At 41.1% G+C, this 21,408-nt stretch overlaps 2 protein-coding genes across 4 annotated transcripts in view; one reads left to right on the top strand and one right to left on the bottom strand.

Annotated features, from left to right (window-relative positions):
• The window catches only part of Dclk2 (doublecortin like kinase 2), a 123,984-nt gene that overhangs the window by 69,409 nt on the left and 33,167 nt on the right, over positions 1–21,408 (bottom strand). The gene's annotated exons all lie outside the window — the stretch shown is intronic.
• LOC121452744 (60S ribosomal protein L27-like) lies at positions 20,279–20,745 on the top strand. Its single transcript, XM_041658987.1, has one exon. It carries the CDS (start codon positions 20,291–20,293, stop codon positions 20,699–20,701), a length of 411 nt encoding a protein of 136 aa, XP_041514921.1. The 5' UTR covers positions 20,279–20,290; the 3' UTR covers positions 20,702–20,745.

The raw sequence follows: 21,408 nt of genomic DNA, 5'->3' as shown, positions 1-21,408 counted from the left end.
CTCATAATTATATCTCGATCTTATTGGCACATATATCCATGGGTGGTTACGAAGATGACTTCTCACTAATCTGTATAATTTTGATATATAGAAAATATACTAGGATATGCTTCATAACTAGAGGTATTAACCCATGAGGACTATAAAACATGTAAAAATCTGATTTGTTCCTTTTACTCAAACTACACACAATTAGCTCATTTTCATCACAGAGCAAGTTCAAACTAGACAATATTTCTGTAAATGAATAAGTTAAAAAAATCAAATATATGCACAAGGTCAGAGTTGTAGATGTCTAACCAAGGTTATTAACACAAAACAACCTAAAAAATCATGCCAATTATTCTCTTTTCTGATAGCTCAATTTTATGAAAAATACTTGTTTTTACATTGATTTACTCCAAACTTACAGTATAACAAAGTACTGATAAAGCAGGTTTCAGAAATAACAGGTCAGGGGACGTTAATTTGGTCTCCATTTTGCATCTACATTTTAGTGAAAATGTGGCTAGGTAATCTAGTTTCATAATATTAAAGTTAAAATTTCTCTCTAGGGGAAACAAAGGTATCAAACCAAGTAATCTCCAGAGAGTCTAAGCGCAGTGTACTGTTTCATTGTCCCAAGTCGAAAGGAACCCACTTGTCATCTATGAATAGAGAGTATTTTCATTCCAATCCTCCCTTATTGTTCCTAGCCTAACTTCTCATTTTTTTTTAGTTTATCGTAAACTGGTTGGAGCTCAACTTTCCTCACAGTGTGAGGGCTCAGGAATCATCACGACATCACTATTCTCTCTTCACTCACTCAGCACCTCCACTACATTTCCAAAGCTTACTCTTCCTTGTTTCTTGTTTTATTCTTTCTTGTATTAATGGTAGTTAAATTTGAATTACAGATAATATACTACTTTGTTTTAATGTAAATGTCTTATTAAAATAAAATTTTCCTGAGGCTGCCTCTATAGGTTGAGTCCTTATTTAATGAATTGCAACCTAACTCAGTAATCAGTTAAAAATTCAGAATAAACTAAAACCCAAAGCTAACAAGTGAGAATTGTTTAAGAACCATTTTTTCAGCACTGATAGGAGGGGAAGGTGCTCAGAGCATGAAGTATCATTGCCAACCAATGCACTTATAACTACTGAGAGTTCATGAAAGCCTATTGCAGTTCTAGGATCTCAACAGTGGCCACACATGAGGAGGCATGGTTCTCCCCTCCTGTCTTAGACTATAATCTAATAGTAGCACTGTATAGAATGGGAAAACCCAGGAAGGTATAGGCTTTCCCACACATGTATTAGATTTTGTTAACAAAAATTAAACTCTGTTAAAGTTTAAGTGGGAAAATAACAAATTGGTGCAGTATCAGAAAGCAGGCGCCAACTACTTCTCTCTATAATTTTACATAAAATCTTCCATGACTATCAGCTACATCGAAAGTCTCTTTTACATTGATTTGTATGCCTTATAAGTCAAGGGCACTGCAAACAACCCAAGGAGTTATATCTGTAGACTAATGCCAAGCTTTCTCTATTTAGATGGAATACATCATATTTGGGGAACTATTCCCCCTGAAGTCAGAAAGTATTTCCAATTGTCTTTAACTGATGGTGGAGCACAGTTTACCCCCTGGACATGAAAGGGAATTCACTGAACCCCACCCCAGTAACATGCCTCCCATGAGAATAATGTGCCCACTGAGCTACTCTTTAATCAGAGGTGATTTTACATGATCACAGTCCTCATTAAGCAGTATACACCCACCATTTATCACCACGACAAGACAAGAAAGGATTCTGAAAGGGGGGTAGCGGCAAATTGCTGCTATTCAGAGGGGTCTAGAAGCAGAAGGACAGCCCGGAGGATATCTCCCCCAGCATTGTACTGGGGCAGTGCCCTTTTCACAGTGGGGCACAAAGACTCCAGGGAGTAGAGGGCTTTTCATCCTTGCTTTGAGTGCTCCAATTGCAAACTCAGATGAAATATGCATTAACATTTCAGCTTATGTGAGCTTTGTTACATAAAGAATATGGAAAACTGTGTGCTCATCACATGAGGGGGCTTCCAGAATTTCACCTCTTAGGGAAAAGACACCCTACACTCTCCGTAGGCAAACATATAGGCAAGGAACAAGCAAAACTTTGGTGGGATTTTAAAATAAACTGTGTTAGCATTATAATCTAAATTCTCTCCAAGAACTAGAATCCTAATTCAGATAACTGATATGCCAAGTAATTAAAAATAAAGGCAAGTAGTTCTGAAAATATACCCAAATCGTCATTTCTAAGTAAGAGATCCACAAATCTAACATCCTAAGATTTAACATTTGTGCTGTTTTTTATTGTTGTCGTTGTTTTATTTGTTTGTTTAATTTACGGGCCAATTCTTGCTCTCTGAAAATGTGTTTTCTCTTTTAAGCAATTTTCACAATCCCTGCTGTGAAACAGTTACTATGCACTCAGGCTAATAACACACAGTGTGCAGCTGCCTACAGCAACAGCCATAGCTGACACACTGCACATTCAAAGCCAGTTTTTAGTAATTGGGGCAAAGTCTCCAATCTAACCCTTTTTGTGGGAAGACAAATTTATAAAAGAAAACATCCTTGGGCAAGCCAATCAACAGTTATTGTACGTAAAATTACCACCCAATTCCCAGGAAACATGCATGGCATGTCTAACAGCTGCCACATCTATAAGACAGAAATAGTGTTGTATATTCAAGACAGACAAAGAGCAAAAGAAACCACAGAATCAGGCATAGTGCAATGATCATTTTCATTTAATCGTAAACCCAACCCACAGTTGTTATTAAGCAAAGTGTCTTTAAATATTGAAGTTCCTTCTGTGTAAGTACAGTTCCTCACTACAGACAAGGGTAACATTCATGCCTTCAGGGACTCTCCCCTAAAGGTTACAAATTGACTTGTCTCAGGATAGACAAACTCATTTCTTAGCTATAAAATCAAGAGGTTACTCATGTAAACCCAAATAAGTGTTTTCATAAATCAATGTGATCAAAATCTTTGAAAGGAAACAGGGAACAATAAGAGGCTTAAAACAGTGACAAAGAGTAACGGAAATTCTGTTTCCTCTTTGTAATGTTCTGCACCTTAAAAATCTATCTTTAACATTCAAAGAGACAAGTTACAGTTCAGCCCTTGGCAAGTCACAAGCAGACTTCAAAAACTTTTTTTTCTTTCTTTCTTTCTTTTCTTTTTTTTTTTTTAGAGACAGTATCACTAAGCAGCCTTGGCTGGCCAGGAATTTGCTACATGACAAGGCTGCCCCTGAACTCATAGGGATCTACTTGCCTATGTCTGCCAAGTGTTTGGATTAAAGGCATGTGCCATAATACCCAGGCAAACTTCAAATCTTTAAGCAGTATGTAGATTCAACAGATTCGCTTATATTTTATATAGTTATAAAGAGTATCCAGAATTGCAGCAATGTACTGACGAGATAAAGGTTTTAATTTGGGGAGTGTGTTGTGGCTTTGGGGGAAAGGCATTAAGAGGATATTGTACTAAAAAGGAGCATTCCTCAGAGAAGAGGTTTCTACCACGGCTACAGAGTTTCGTTGTTTTGTTTTTTTCAAATGATGCCACATAACCCTAAACCATGCAGGCTGGTTCAGGCACATGGCCAAGCATCTGCATTTCATAAGTGATCAAAATCTCTCCCAGGTGATCCCAGTTTGCAGCTGGGGTTAAGAGAAATAGACATTACACTACAACTTCCAAGGCAAAACTGAAGGTCACCTTGATCCTCCTGGCACAAAAATAAAGAGATCTCAGAAATAAAACATGTTGGAAGGTAGCTTGAAAATGTTAAATAAAAATTCCAAGGTCACTGTTTTTAGACGGGGCTTCAGCAGACTAGAGCAAAATTTAAAATGGAGTCCTTTGTGCTAAAGTTTCATTATCATTTAGCTGAAACTTAGCCTTCTAAACACCAAGGAAATCAGGTTAGAGAGAGGTAGCAACCAAAATTTCCAACAGGCTAATTTCATAACAGACATGAGGATAAAGTTCCCACTATCTTCATCCTTTGAAAAGAAAGTGACCTGATGTTCACCAAGAAGTCATTTTCCAGTTGTTCTTTCTCCCTACCCTACCTGACAAGTAAAGTAACTTGGAAATGACCAGTCCACCCATTTTTGTTTTCTTCCGTCAACCTATTTGCATAAACCCATCCTCCTCTGCTGGGGTCACTGGAACACAATTCTGCTCTATGGAGTGAAGTGTTGCCTAAATCTAGAATGAAAGAGAAAGCTAAGTATGATCGAACTGTGTTATCTGAGTCCCAAGTAATTCAACAATTAATGTGTTATATAAACAACAAAAAGACAGAATAGAAGATGAAGGCATGCAGGAAGTCATGCATGTCGAAAATGCTCATGATTCTGCTCAAGCCTGACTGGGCCTGGGAAGGAATGTCATAGGCCCATGAGCATCTGGAAGAAAGATTCAGAGTTGTCTCAGGTCACCGTCACCTCCCATCCTCTTAAAGATTAGCCAGACACAAGCATCTGGTGGGTTATATTATTTTCTTTTCATTTAGGTGCTCTGGAATTCAGCTCTAAAAGAACAGTTCCACAAATTTCAATCTCTTGTCTCCCACTTTCTCATCCCCTTGCAAACTGCCTATGCGGTAAAAATACAAACAGAAACACATTTCTGGCAAGTGTGCACAACTGTGCAAACTTACACGTATATATTATCTGGAGGCCTTCCTGAAACACATCTCTGGATAGTGTGAGTTGTGCAAATGTATATGTGTATAATGATCTCGCTTCCTTCCTGAAACACATCTCTGGACAGCGTATGCATCTGTGCAAACATGTATGTATATATGATCTGGCTTCCTTCCCTCACAAACTGTTAATATATCTGAAAGCCAAACTGATTCCCGAGAACTTTTGTGAGTTACTGTATTGAATTATAGGGTGTCATTCCGTCTTTTATCAGTTTCATGTCTCATAAATTATCCGGTATAATCTAAAGAAGTGGGAACCATGTTAGGCCTCTGGGAACCAAAAAATTTGTATTTTGTTTCTTTGTAATGCACATCCTAGATATATTACCCTCTGAGCAAGCAGCACAGACGTACAACTAGCTCTTGAGGGAACACCTATTGAGTAGCTCCACAGACTGCAGATTCACCAGTACCCATTTATTTTTCTAATTTATAGAGGCCAGCTGGAACTGCAAATAGAAAGCATATTTATTACTGTTTTACAAGACCCCCATGAGTTAACAGATAGCCTACATCAATGCAATTCCATGTTGATTTACATCACAAAAGGGAAGCCTCCTACTTGAACTTAAACTAAGTTTTCTACACACTGACAGATTTTTTTGTCTATTCACAATCTCCATAAAGTTCAAAGCAATCAGAGGTTTTAACAAAACTGTTCTGTTCCTTTTCCTTATCTGCTTTTCCTGAAAACTGTTTGAACTCTCTCAGGGATATACATCACACACATGCACACGCACACACACAAATGTGACTGATATAAGTTAGTACACAATAGAATAATGGGGGTGGGTTTTGGATTCAGGAGTCTCCACTAAGTCTCAATTGCTGAGTCTTAATTATCTCACTAATAAACTGAAGGTAATAGAAGGTACTTTCTGCTTTGTTTTGTTTTTAAAATATGGCTTTGCTGTGTGCCTTGTGCTTTGAATTGACCATTCTCTTACCTCATCTTTCAAAGTGAGGCAATCCTATGTATATTCCACTATACCTGGCATAGGTTCATATTTCTTAAGTTCTTGTCATAAATTACCAAATATCACAAATGTTCCTAATACCCTGGGGTATTGGGACTGTTCTTGTCCCTCCTTTCTGAAAAAGTATAATGGGAACAAACTTTCAGAATAGCGGGGGGAAGTCTGCCAAACTGTAGTTTTAACAAAACACAGACAGGACGCCATTTTTGGCCTCATCCCAATTTACTATGAAACCAAACACTCATTTATTAGCTCTTTAATACTCCCATTTCCTCAGCCACACAACAAATACTCCTATAGAAGCAGAGTTAGTTATTTGATCTCCACATTTGGGGTACTTAACTGACCAAAGATATGGAGAATCTGATGAGATAAAAATTTACTGGCGTCCTTGGGACCTCTCATGACCCGTTCAGTTTAGCTTCGTGTAGTTGGGGAAGGCCGCTTTTCTTCAGTGAAGAATTCTATTGCATCACTGCACACCACAAAAGCTCTGCTCAGGAGAGCTCATGACACTTCATCTCTTCACAGCTCACCACACACTGGGGCACACATGGTGGAAGTGTGCATTGCCAGTGGCCATGCCTTCAAAGTAACGTGACTGTGACAGCTTCCCAGGTGAGGGAGCAAGGGGAATTAAGTATCTAAGAGTAGGTGATGAGCCAAAGAAGCAACCCTTCGGGACACAGAGAAGAAAGAAGTGCTACAGACAAATACGCCTTGAATTATGTGAGCAGAGTATGAGGTGCTTGGAGGCTGAGCTGGTGTGGCTGACAGCTCTCGGCAGCTCCACAGCTCCTCTCTACCCCAGACAGTCTTCTGCTAGCTAGTGCACAGGATGTAAATAGCTCTCCTTCCTCATCAATGTCACACATCTGCTTGCTTTGTTAATTCCTCCTTGTGCAAAGTGGTACTTGGTGTCTTCAGATTCATGCTCCAATCTCATTGGTTCTCTCATTCTACTGCCCAACCTCCCACATGCTGTGCCCTTCATCACTCTTCTGAACTACCTGCAGCTCAATGCTTTATGCCCCATCTAGTTATTCTTTTGCTTAGAATAGTTTTATACAATGACATAATTTAACACATTCTTCAAGACACCCCTTACATGTCACTTTTCTTGTGCAGAATTAGTCACTCTAACACTTCAGTCATTCTTTCAACAAATAGCTATTCAACATCTCTCTCTCTCTCTCTGCTAGGTACCGTATTTTAGTTGCATCTGAAAATCCTATAAAAACATACATGTATCTCTTGCCAAAAGTTTAAAATACAAACTCCAAAACATTTTTAATGCCAGAATAATGCCAGAATGTGAAATTTCACTCATGACTTCATGTGACAAGTCAGATAAAATGTAGGTACATTCCAAGTGTAGCCAGAATTTCAGGATATATATATATATATATATATATATATATATATATATATATATAGTATATATGAAATCAGTCAGACTAGGCTTGTATCCCACTCAAGATATCTCGCTATATATAAACAAATATTCAAAATATTGAAGAAAATATCAGAAATCTGAAACACTTCTGGTCTCAAGTATTTTAGACAAAGTATATTCATCCTCTATATCATACAAATTATCACAGTGCTCAACATACATTAGGTGTTCAATAAATGCATATGTTTTTGCAAACTAAAATAAGGGCAAGAACAATCTCAGGTATCACAATGGCTTGTGCCCTTTGTCAACCCTACCTGACTAATATTCTTTGCTATGTATCTTATTAATGTAGACATTAGTTTGTATTAACTAGTGACTATACCTAAAAGTTTCTCCTTTGACAACTGCTACAGTTTGCATCTTACATGTTGCTTATAACCCAAAGATTCTCCTGATGAGTTCATAACCCCCAGTGAGGTGCTGCAAGGAGAAGGTGGACTTTGAGAGGTGAAGCCTGAAGGAAGATCTTCAAGTCATGGCGTTGGAGGCACAGAGGTCCTTATGCTCACAGAGAAGAACTAAGAAAACCAGGAGTGTTAATCACACAGGGGTATCTACCCAATGGAGGAGATAAAATCAAGTCCCTGAATTCCACCCAGAGAGCTCAGAGTAGAGGCTGTAAAAGCCCTGGTGACCTAACTTCCCAAGATGATTATTCCCTCCCTAGACCACTACCCACCCCTAGGGAGATGTCACATGCACTTTATAGCCTGCTAACCTCTATGCTATAGCTCAGAGACCACACTAGATTTTAGGCCTTCTAGGCCTTTAAGCTATAAAGCCCACCCTCACGGTCACAGGTACTTTGTGGAAGAGTTTCTATGTAGTCACACTTAAGCTTTATTGTGTACCTGGAATTGGACTGATCGAACCGATTGTTGCCTGGAAACCTTTTCTCAAATTATACCATGTTTTAAATACGCTGACAATGAACTGCCTAGCATTAGACTTCCTGAAGTCTGATTCAGGTTGACAAAGTCAATCTGTACTGAGTTTTCATTCTTATCTCTTTGACTGGTTGGTTTCCCTATGTGACACCTGCAGGGTTCTGGCAACAATTTAAGTAAATTTCTCAGCTACAGACTTCTGATGTGCTGTGCTGCCTCATGAACTGGCCCAAAAGAGACAAGATCAGTTGATCATGAACTGGAATCTCAAAAAGTTAATTAAATAAAATGATGAGCCCAAATTAATCTTCCCCCCTTTTAATTTATTTTTATTTATTTATTTTTTCTGTTTATGCTTTATTTCAAATTCACATTAATTTAGTTTTCAACTATATTCAAACGCTTTGAAATTACTGTCCCCTTTACAGGTTTTTTTTTTTTTTTTTTTTTTAAGTCAGTCAGTTTATTTCTTTTTTTTGATCCTACTGCACGTACTGGCTTTGTGGGAGCCTAGGCAGTTTGGATGCTCACCTTACGAGACCTGGATAGAGGTGGGCAGTCCTTGGGCTTCCCACAGGTCAGGGAACCCTGATTGCTCTTCGAGCAGATGAGGGAGGGGGACTTGATCGGGGGAGGGAGAGGGAAATGGGAAGCGGTTGTGGGGAGGAGGCAGAAATCCTTAATAAATAAATAAATTAAAAAAAATAAAAAAAAAGAAATAAACCCCTTTTTATTTTTTAACATTTATTTTATTGATTCTTTGGGAATTTCACATCACACACCCTAATCTCATCCACTTTTTTTTTTTTTTGGTTTTTCAAGACAGGGTTTCTCTGTGGTTTTGGAGCCTGTCCTGGAACTAGCTCTTATAGACCAGGCTAGTCTCGAACTCACAGAGATCCGCCTGCCTCTGCCTCCCAAGTGCTGGGATTAAAGGCGTGCGCCACCGCCGCCCGGCTTTCTCATCCACTTCTCAGTCCCTCTAGATCCACCTTTCACCCTTGTAGTATTCCTCAAACAAAGGAAAATTCAAAAATAATAAAAATATTTTTAAAACAAAATACCTCCCCCCCCTTTTGGTTTTTAGAGACAGGGATTCTCTGTAGCTTTGGAGCCTGTCCTGGAACTAGCTCTTGTAGACCAGGCTGGCCTCGAACTCACAGAGATCCGCCTGCCTCTGCCTCCTGAGTGCTGGGATTAAAGGCATGTGCTACCACTGCCTAGCAACTCTTCTTTTTTTAAAGATTTGTTTTATTTATTTTTATTTTATGTGTATGGGTAGTTTGCTGGTGTGTATGTGTGCCACATGCATGCAATGCCCATATGAAGAGTCCAAGAATAAGAATATAGAAATGTAGATTTCAGAAATAAAAATGTATAAATAAAGAAATACAGAGTTGTAAACCTAGGGGAATGAGACCAGGCTGTCAGCAGCTTTCTTGGAAGCTTGAGGATTAACTATTCACAGTGGGTTACTTTGCTTTACAAATGTTTATAAGACTGAAACATCCCTCTGCAAACTGAGAATTAGCCCTAAGATAACACCCCGGCCACCCATGATCAACAACGGGTATGAGCTGAATTAACCTTTAGAGGGTGAGATGTATGTGACTTTTAGGGTATGTGCTGTCCCTGCTACATGAAACTGGCAGCATTAGTGTAGCGTGCAGAGCATTGGTAAATACCATCAGGGAGTGCCGGGGAGAAACAAAGACCCAAAATAAAACTAAAAACCCTGTTACCGGAAACTGCAGAGAAAGGCAATTTGTGTCTAAGTTTTTCCTCAAGATTGTAAAGATTCTTTTGTTATTGCCTAATGCTTGTTTCTTCTTTCTATAAACAGGGTGAATTCAGAAAGTGTCCTTTGCCATAGCCTTACAAGTCCATCTCTGGCTGTGATATCAGCTAGCTGATAAGCGTTTTGTGCCCCCATGGAGATTTATGTTTTTAATTTTAATTTTTTTCCTGGAATAAAGTTTGCATCTGGTTTACTAGACTTCAGTGGTCTGTCCCTATCCTTTAACAACCCCCGAGGACCATACAGAGGCCATCAGATGTTCTGGAACTGGAATTACAGATGGTTGTGAACCACCACGTGGATGCTCTGAGTTGAACACCAGTCCTCTGGAAAAACAGTCAGGGTTCTCAACAGCTGGGCCAAATCTCCAGTACAGCTGTCTTCTTCTTAAACTCATTATCTGGAGTATTTGTTACAGGGATGGAAAGTGGATAAACAGAGTAAAGAGTCATACAGATACAATGTAATAACTAAGGAAGAATCCTACTCTCTATGGTGGTTTGCGTGGATTGATACAACCATGGGAAATACTTCACAGATCCCTGTTGCATATGGAAGTCAAGTAGCCTACTGCTGAGTTAGCCCTGGAGCCCTCTTTCACATGCTTATAGGCACATGATAGTAAAATTGGTTTCTTTTTTTTTAAAATTAAAACCAGAAAACTAAATAAAACCCAAAATTTCATATAAAAATTCAAATTGGATCTGACATTTACACTTCTTTGTATAATGATGCATCTAGAACTCAAGATTCACTGTAAACTGGAGTTTACTAGTTTACTAGTCTGACCCTGAGCTGGTCCACTTCAAAGTAAGCTCCTTAAGAAAACAGACTCCCAGCACCCACCTAGTAGCTCACAACCATCTGTAACTCCAGTTTCAGGGTATCTTATCCTCTCTCCTGGCCTCTGAGGGCAACACACACACACACACACACACACACACACGGTTTATGATCCTCTCTCCTGGCCTCTGAGGGCAACACACACACACACACGGTTTATGACATTCATGCAGGCCAAACATTAAGTACAGCATTTTAAATACTGGAATACTTTCTCCTTGGGAACCCTCCCTCTCTGATCAGTCCAGAGTAATCTTTGACCAGCACTGTTTCCAGTTATACAGCTTGATTCTAAAATTAGGGTTGCCTGTGTTCATCTGAAGATGACTAGAGAGACGAGAGCTGAAACCACAGCTGCTGAGAGAGATGCTGCCAGGAGGCACTGGTGGAAGTGAAAAGCAAGGAAATACACTGAATCTTGATGACAAAGGCTGATGGGTGGGCCCTCCAAGGTAGCTGATAGACCAGGACCCAGCAGTAGCCAAAAGATGACTCCATTTTCCACTCACATCAGTTTGTACCATTTTCTGGTTTGTATTTTTTCTAGCAATTGTCCTAACAGAGACTTACTAGGTGCATAGGAGTTTGCCAAAGGGGAGGATTATGCAGAGGCAGGTGTGAGGGCTGGCAGGCTGGACACCATGGTTATGGGACCTGATTAGGTACTGGCAGTTTCTCCTTGCCTTCGGAGTGGCACAGCAGGCCCATTACCATTTAGCTTTGGTCTCTCAAAAGTGGTTCACCTCCTAACACCAGTTCCTGCCTCCCCATCCTCCACAGAGAACACACAGCACTGGGGGCTTCTAAATGACTGCCAAGTGTTCCAGGAAGCCTTTGCCTGGACCTCCTCCAGTTCCCTGTCGTTCCTTCTCCAACTGCTGTCTTACTCATCCAAGTCCTGTTTAAAGGGCTCCAACCAGTGAAAGCGTGGGAGTGGGGGTGCCTCAGTAAAATGAGTCACACTTTTGTCCCTATAACACTTAAGCTGCCTAAAGCAATTCCCAGACTTATGATTCCCCTTTCTCCCTGACAGATAATATTGGTCTTACTTTTGTTTTATTTAAAGAACATTTCAAATATCCAAACACAAGCAATGCAAGAGTCTAAGTGAAAGAGCAAGGCTTTTATTATTACTCTGAGAAGAAGTATTTTCAGCGGTATTAACTATTAATTGTGTCATCACCAGGCTCACCATTGTCTGCTATGGTAGGAATTCATTGTACAAGATCAGTAGTTATTGGGCTTTCAGCACCTCTATTCTGCACATTACTTTTTAAAAGAAATGTTTTACATCACAAGTATGCTCTTATTCCATGTTGCTTTTTAACTAAAAGCAGGACCCTGAAGGTTCATAGAAACAAAATTGTGTGTGTGTGCATTTGCTGGATTTTTTTGTTATTAACAGGCTCTCTCTATATATCTATATCTATATCTATATATATTCATTCCTGGCTGTCCACAAACCTTCTATGTAGACAAGACTGGCCTTCAACTTATAGAGATGCACCTATCTCTGTCTCCTGGGTGCCACCACACCTGTTTCTTTTCCCTTATTCTTGCAAAGTCAATAAACACTGCTTTTCATTCTAATACTTTCCCATAGTCTGATGAACAATTTGTTTCATGAATTCAATGCTACAAATCTTGTGAGACGAATGCACTGCTTTACAAAACATTAGTTTTATGCAAAGCATCTCATCATCTGTCCACTTTGATAAGGGCCATATTTGATTCATATCGACAATTACTAGCAAACCAGACACAGTGGGGCAAGCCTCTGAGCATCATTGCATGGATGCTGATGCAGGAAGAGCCTTCAACTCACAAGTTCAATACTAATCTAGCAACAGCAGAAAAGCAAATATCACAGCAAAACCTAACCAGAACTCTGCGATCTTATCTAGAGACACACTTTGTATTTTAACCTTCCTGGGGAACTAAATAAAGCAATCAACATACTACTTCCTATATTTCTAAACAAATCCATCCAGTGGTCCTTATGTACAAAGGAATGCCAGGACCACAGGGAAGGCAGTAGCCTCCAAAGCAGCAAAGTGGTCTACACTTTGGGCCATCCAAACATGCAACGTGAAGCTCTTAAAATAACTTTACTCAGATGCCTCCTCAGGCTATGAATCCTTCACTCCAATGTGAATTCTTTATATGAGTTGCCCTTTTCAGAAAGAAGGTTGTAGAAATGAGGTACACAATGTTTTCCCTCCTCCTACATAGCTTGGGTATTTTGTGAGATCTACAAGGATAAACAATTCCTTTGGGAAGTTTTGTTTTGTTTGTTTTTTTCCATGTTAGAGAATCCTGCTGTAATGAGAACAAAGTAAGATAAGATAAAAAGCCACCAGGAGACCTAAACCACCAAATATCTCTGGGACTGCTGATGACAAGCAGGGCAGTAGATGCTGAGTTTGCCAATCCTATCCTGGAAGGCAGGGCCAGAGGCTGGAGCCAGGAAGGCTGTGCAGCAACAATGCTGCTGCTGAGAATGAGAGGAGTGGAGAAGGAGGGGGAGCTTGGCAGCTCAGTTTCCAAATGGGACTCTACAGAACACAGAGAAATTTACAGCTCATTATTGGCCAGTGGTTCACCAAACAACAGAGGCCAAGATGAAAGCAAATGGCTATGAGTCTGTTAACTATAATTTCCCCGTACTTTGGAGGTATTTTAAGTAAGAGATGGAAGGAAATAGCCCTGAATAATGTGCCCAGAAGTGCTATTGCCCAACAAGGGGCATTAGCCCTGCATAAACAGAAGCGTCAGGCTCAAGGGGAATGACCCACAAAATTCACCTCAGTATTTTTGAAATGATAAATGCTACATATATCAGGTACAAACATAGTGCTGAATTAAAAGTATTACAGTATAATAGTTCACTTAAGAGATGCCCCAAGAGGTAAGCCCTATCAATCCCATCTTGTAGATGAAGAGGGCAACCACCTTCAGTTCATAGAAAAAAAGAGATTCTGATGACTAAATGCAGCACAGAGACATCACCCAGGCTAGGCTTCAAATGCTTGCAGTGCAGCATCTTCTCTTCATCAAGAAAGAAAGGTGCCTACTGCCTAGCATTCTTGGTGTTGTGATGGAGGAAGGTCATTGGTTAATTATAATAAAGAAACTGCCTTGGCCCATTTCATAGGTTAGAACATAGGTGGGTGGAGTAAACAGAACAGAACGCTGGGAGGAAGAGGAAGTGAGCTCAGACTCGACAGCTCTCCTCTCGGGAGCAGATGCCTGAGAGAGACGCCATGCCCCGCTCCTGGGCAGACACACGCCATGAAGCTCCGACCCAGGATGGACTAGGCTAGAATCTTCCCGGTAAGACCGGTTCTCACAGATTATTAGAGATGGGTTGATTGGGATATCAGAATTAGCCAGTAAGGGCTAGAGCTAAAGGGCCAAGCAGTGTTTAAAAGAATACAGTTTCCGTGTAGTTATTTCGGGGCATAAGCTAGCCGAGCAGGCGGCCGGGGTGCTGGGAATGCAGCCCCGCCGCCCCCTATTACTACAGTGTTGGAGGTTACTCTATGCAGTGCTGGAGAAGCAACAGAATTGTCAATACACCCAGCTATAATTAGTGACCTACATGATATACTGATGCAATAGTGGTTCCAATGTTATGAGAGTAACCAACCACTTTAAAAACATAGATTTAAGGCTCACTGCATGAGATGCAACCCATACCAGACACTGTCAAAGTGGCCAAGACATTGAAACTAGATACATTCTGGGCCTTGGGGGAAAACCTACCACTATTATTCGGCTAAAGGAACATAGCAGTAAAATGGTCTTACTGACATATTGTTATACCCATAGATCAGTGTATCACTCACTCCTCATCAGAAAAGCTGCTTCTCCTTGCAGTAGATGGTGAGCAACATGGAAATCCACAACTAGACAATGTGCAGAGAGACTTTGGGGCACTTTGTCATAAATCGGATGATGATTTAAATCCCACCCCCAGGGATTTACGTAGAAGAGGACATAGAAAGATCTTAAGAGCCAGAGGTGGTGGATAACTCCAAAGCAACAGTGTCTTTCAGACACAACAGTCTTGATGCACATGTGAGATTGCCTATACAAGCCTATACAAGACCTGCAGAAGTTCAAACAAAATCTCAGTATGAAGAAAGGAAAATAGACACACATTCTAACCCTAGCTAAGGAGCTGTTTGCATTTGATACCTACTGTCAGAGAAAATCAAATTTCCCCAATGGATATCTTTGGGTATATAAACCACACTCCAGGGCAGATCTATGCTCAGAAGAAGTAGTTGGGCCCAACACAAGATGGATTCCATGTTTCTGTGTACCTTTTGTTTTTACTATTTTTTTTGTCTTTTTGGGTTTTTATTGTTTGGTTGGATTTATATTTTTTGAGTGAGAGAGAAAAAAATATGTATGGAAGTAGGGAGGAGTTGAAAAGGAGAAAGAATATGATTAAAATACATTGCATAAAATTATTTTAAAGCCAATGAATACAAAATATAAAAATTTCAATTGTTGCCAGGCGGTGGTGGTGCACGCCTTTAATCCCAGCACTCGGGAGGCAGAGGCAGGCGGGTCTCTGTGAGTTCGAGACCAGCCTGGTCTACAGAGACAGGCTCCAAAGCCACAGCGAAACCCTGTCTCGAAAAACCAAAAAAAAAAAAAAAATCAATTGTTATAAAAAAAAAAAAGGAAGGAAGCTACAATGACCTTTCTGCATCAGGGAAAACATGCACAACAGCATATATAAAATGTTCTCAGGGCTGGAAGATGGCTCCATAGATAAAGTACTTGATGTGCAACTATAAAGGCTTGAGTTTTGATTCTGAGAACCCAAATAATTGCTGAGGAGGATGCCTCTGTAAACCCAGCAAGTCTATGGCAAAATGAGAGGCAGAACACAAGAATAACTCATAGGCATACTTAGTTGTGAACAAGAGACCTCCATTCACACTCATCTCAAGGGAAAATGCAAAGAGATACTGGGGGTCCTCTGACTTTTACCCATGCACATCAGTAAGTGCACATCTACAATATAATCACATGTGTGCACTGGAATGTGCAATGTGCACACAACACACACACAAACACGCACATCCCCTCTTCTCACATTCTCCACATGCCCTTATCCTTTGTCTTTGAATCTCAAGCACATTTTGTTAAATTTCTCACTAAACACTGGGCAGTGAAAGTTCTATTGTTTTTGAGAAGTCAATATATATAGACTCATGAACAAACAACTGTGGTTTTTGTCAAAATGTCTTTGTCAAGTGCTCTCTGAGTAATAATCACCAAGTTGAATTGAAAACTGTGCAAGCTTGGCAACTGAATTCAATCCTCAGAACTGACAAACATGTAGAAGGAACTGACTCCACAACACTGCCTTCTGACTACGACATCCCAAACACATCACACACCTACACACGTGCAAACATGCACGTTTACACACACAACCCACAATTAAAAAAACTTATGAGATATATTTTAAAATGCAATGTTTTATTTGGTCTGTAATGTGAATTTTAGGGAAGAATGTTAGACAATTTGTTAGCACTCTGAGAGTCTCTGGGTCATTTCATCTCTATCTCCAGTCAGCCTGCAAGGGCTGGTATAGAATTGGTGTATTAGATACAATTCAAAGACCAAGAATAAGTGGCATTCACGGGGACAAAGGAAAATGTGTCCTTGCTCCATGAGAACAGAGGCTTTTATGTTGTGACACAGCACATATCTGCCAAGCGACTCCAAGTTAGTATTCATAAAACATTTTACTCCACAGACCACAAACTAGAATGCCTTCACCCAAGCCTGGGATCTTAAGTCACTTGCCAAAATGAACACTGAAATAAAAATTTGCCAAGTCCTCTCCAGATTGCTGTCTGTTCCCTCTTTGAACTTTCTGGCTTAAGGGACACACTTTCATCCAGTGTTCTCAGACCACCTTCTGACATCTAAACACTGGCTCAGTTCAATATATACAAAGAAATAGTCCTGTTTCCTCCCCAAGTCTGTTCACACAAGGCATGCTTGCAAAAGTTCTATGGCCAACTATTACATAAATGGAAGGAATACTAAATATGAAAATAAAGATTTTCAATGGAAACTAACTTAAATGATTAAGGGAAAGTCCAAAAAAGCCAAATTACTGAAATCATATACTATTAAATTAAATGCTACAAGGCATATCAAACTTGAGAGAAAGGCTCTAATAAGTACAATGCTGAGTATGTACTCTATAGCTGAGCTGTATGCCCAGAGCAAAAGGTATATTTGTCTTACAGCTTCAAAGGTTCTTGTCCAACATCAAGCAGCCCCGTTGGTTTGGGACTTTGAGGAAGGCAGCACATGTGGCAGGGACTTGTGACAAAGCAAACTGCTGACTACATAGTCCATGAAGCAGAGAGGAGAGGAAAGGCTTGGTTCTTTAATCCCTTAGGAGGGCATGCCTCTGTGACTTTAGGGCTTTCTATTAAGGCCCTATCTCTAAAATGTTCCACTGTCTCCCACTATGCTACCCTGGGAAATGAAGCATTTAAGACATGGACTTTTAGGGGACACGTGCAAAGCATAAGACCTCACTATGGGTGTAATGATGGGTTCTTTATTTAGGGGGACTCACAGATCACAGTGCTCTGCAGGAACAGGTAACAGGAACCAAATCCAGCAGCCAGATGAAAGAGATGAGAGGAGACGAGAAGGGGGAAGAGGGAAGGAGAACGGGAGAAGGGAAAGGGAGGAGAGGGAGGAGGAGAGGGGAGGAGAGGGAAGGACAGGGGAGAGGGGAAGGGAGAGAAGAGGGGAGAGGGGAAGGGGGAGAAGAGGGGAGAGGGGAAGGGGGAGAAGAGGGGAGAGGGGAAGGGGGAGAAGAGGGGAGAGGGGAAGGGGGAGAAGAGGGGAGAGGGGAAGGGGGAGAAGAGGGGAGAGGGGAAGGGGGAGAAGAGGGGAGAGGGGAAGGGGGAGAAGAGGGGAGAGGGGAAGGAGGAGAAGAGGGGAGAGGGGAAAGGGGAGAAGAGGGGAGAGGGGAAGGGGGAGAAGAGGGGAGAGGGGAAGGGGGAGAAAGGGGGAGAGGGGAAGGGGGAGAAGAAGGGAGAGGGGAAGGGGGAAGAGAGGGGAGAGGGGAAGGGGGAGAAGAGGGGAGAGGGGAAGGGGAGAAAAGAGGGGAGAGGGGAAGGGGAGAAAAGAGGGGAGGAGAGAAGGGAGAGAGCACAAGTAAGCTTGTGCCTTTTTGGTTCTCAAGGCCACGCCCAACCTAAGGGCCATTGGCTGAAGGAGGTTTCCCAGCACCAATTAGTTAAAGGTTTGCTGTATAGGTATGAGAACCCAAGTTGAGATCCCAACATTCAGGTAGACGCTGGGCATACCAACTAAGACAGCCTAAATGGCAAACTCTACCAGGGTTCAGTGGAGACCCTGTCTCAAACCACAACATAGGGAACAATAAATGAAGATACTGGAGTCAACCTCTTGTCTCCAAGCATGCACACAGAGATAAGCACACTCTCAAAGTGAACATGTATAAGAACATTCACCCCTGTACACTGCCTGTATCAGTTCAACGCATAAGGCAACTTTCCACTAAGTATAGGCACTTTACTTACACCCCAGTTTCTACAACAGACATTGTGAGGAGGTTGCTTTATGTGGGATGGTACCAGTTATGGTGATGTCAGCATGTGGAACTAGCGAGCACATGGTGTGGAGAGGATGATAGGAATTCCCTGGATCAGGCTCAAAAGAATGCCAAAAGCTTGTTTGTCATTTGTCCTAATTAGGGTTACTATTGCTGCGATAAAACACCATGACCAAAGAGCCAGTTGAGGAGGAAAGAGTTTATTTGGCTTATACTTCCACCACTATTCACCACTGAAGGAAGTCTGCACAGAAACTCAAACAGGGCAGGAACCTGAAGGCAGGAGCTGATGCAGAGGCCTGCTTACTGGCTTGCTCAGCCTACAAGAACCCAGGACCATCAGTTTAGGATGGGATCACGCAGAATGGGCTGAACCCATCCCCAACAATCATTAATTAATGTCCTATGAGCTTGCATAGGATCCAATCTTACGAAGACCCTTTTTAAAATTTAATCTCATATGACTTTAGCTTATTTCAAGCTGACATAAAACTATCCAGCACACAGTGGTCTAAATTCAGAGACTTTGACTAACTCTGACCATTTAGCTAAAACCACTGTGTGCAGTTCAATTGCAGCTTCCTTGTCCCAAATGTTGATACTGTATATACAAACTATCAACCTCAGCTTCCTCCTTCCAAGAGAGCTAAGGTTGAACCAGAGACTGAATTTCTAAAACCTTCTAGGCAAGACTGAGACTAGTCCTTGAACTTGATTTGAGCATTAATTACGTAAATTGCACTTTTCTCCCATAAATCTTAGCATTTCAAGTGAACAACTACTTTGGCTAGTCAATGTAGTGATTTGATCTCTGAATAAGCAGAGGCTCAAATGGCAAACATAAGAAACAACAGCAAAAATGGATTTGCCGACAGTTGGCTTCAAAAGGAAACAGTTAAAATAACAGCAGCCTAGTGGGCAGCCGGCAGCCTTGGAGGCTCTTACTACTATTCTCTTCTCAGGTAAGGACACAGGCACAGTGAGCTAAACCACTTGCCCACAATTACAAGCCTCCAACTACAATTCCAAGGCTTGTTCTCTTGTTGGAACTCACCTGCTGCCTGCCAGTGCACCCTGTGGCAGAGCATGGGACCAGCAGGAACCAAGGTACCATGGAGACGGGACTATCTGCAGAAGCATTCCCTGCATCTTTGCTTCTCTGCCTTCAGCATTTCCTTCCAAGGCTCTATCAGGAAAAACCTTACCCACAAGTCAAGAGTTTCAGTTTTCCTTACCAACTCTGCTGCTTTATTTTTGTCAATTCAAAGTTCACTAAATTTACAAACCACATTTTAGGGACTCTGACTTCTAACATCTTAAATCCATCCATTGCCAAATATTCAACTAATACATTAGTTCCTCTGGGGTTTGGCTCTTTGTTTTTGTTTACATGGAACTGGACTAAACCCAGGGCCTCACATGCCAGGTAATGACTTTACCACCGAGCTATATATTCTCTGATTGAGTCTGACTCCTGGTAACTCAATTACAGATTCCATAAGCAAAATGCCTGAAGCCAATGTGATGTCAACAAATGCCAGGGGAAACTGATTTTAATTTAGAACACAAGGAAAACAAATGTAGAAAATTATCATGCTAAATAGTAAAGAAACAAAAACCAGGCATGCAGACACTTGGCTGCTTCCTTCTGAATGAGAAGGGTGAAGTGCACTAACAACCATCATGTATGACCCTTCAGAAAAGGACAGTTGGGGTCACCTTAAATCACCCAACCATTATCCCTGTGTGGCAGTTCAGACAACATTACTTCACACACTGTTAATTATATGCAGGATGATGACAGATGTGCTCCTTGAAACTACGTACAGATCTAAATAGGGAGTCAGGCAGCTGTGGGAGAGTCATAAAGAATACATGGCAGTATAAGAAATTACAGAGAGCCTTTCTGCTGGGAACCGGCTGCTCGCTGTCGAAATGGGCAAGTTCATGAAACCCGGGAAAGTGGTGCTCATCCTGGCTGGACGCTACTCGGGACGCAAAGCCGTCATCGTGAAGAACATTGATGATGGCACCTCAGACCGCCCTTACAGCCATGCCCTGGTGGCTGGAATTGACCGCTATCCCCGAAAAGTGACAGCTGCCATGGGCAAGAAGAAAGTCGCTAAGAGATCCAAGATCAAGCCCTTTGTGAAGGTTTATAACTACAACCACCTGATGCCCACAAGGTACTCTGTGGACATCCCCCTGGACAAAACTGTTGTCAACAAGGATGTCTTTAGAGACCCAGCCCTAAAACGCAAGGCAAGGCGGGAAGCCAAGGTCAAATTTGAGGAACAATACAAGACAGGGAAGAACAAATGGTTTTTCCAGAAGCTTCGCTTTTAGGTATATTTTTGTTTACATCATTAAAAGTTTAAAAAACAAAAAAAGAAAAAAAAAGAAATTACAGAGAAACTAAACTAAATAATTATTCCACTCGCAATGGCAGGTGCATCAGCATTTTTGCTAACAAGAAAAATTCACACATTTCACAAACCTCTGTTAAAAAAAATTCTGAAACAGTTTAACCTAACCTAGTATAATTTATTTGACACATAGATCTTTCCTGAAGGGGTCTGAAGCATTTACAACACCAAACACTAAATCTCAAGCTTCGAAAAATCTCAAGCCCATTTGGTGTGTTATTAGCAAAGTTGTATGGCTCACCAGAACTACCATGCTCCAGGGCATGAAATTATGCTGCACTAGTGAGGAAAGATTTCTTGTCTTTAAAAACAAAGTTAAACCACACACACACACACACACACACACACACACACACACGAGCAAAGGATCTTCCAAACTTTTATAAAGTAGTTCCTATCTGCTACAGAGTTACTCATTCCTTCTTTTTCTTCCAACCAAGAAAACCCATGCACCCCAAGTTTACCACTCTCTAATCCTTAACTCCTAATTCTCAGTACCACAATCTGTTTAGATCCCTCCAAAGCTGGCCTCTAACTGCTAGGGGCTATGGTGCACAAGCCAGAGGCACAGCTAGCTGCACACTGCTGCAGGTTGCAATCCAAGTAGTTCTTTTCAGGGGCGGCCAG

Source organism: Microtus oregoni, unplaced genomic scaffold (assembly GCF_018167655.1).
Source record: "Microtus oregoni isolate MIOR12 unplaced genomic scaffold, Mior012 000010F_ref0000083, whole genome shotgun sequence".
NCBI lineage: Eukaryota > Metazoa > Chordata > Mammalia > Rodentia > Cricetidae > Microtus > Microtus oregoni.
Note: the sequence above shows the minus strand (reverse complement) of the source record. Positions and strands in the feature narration are given on the sequence as shown.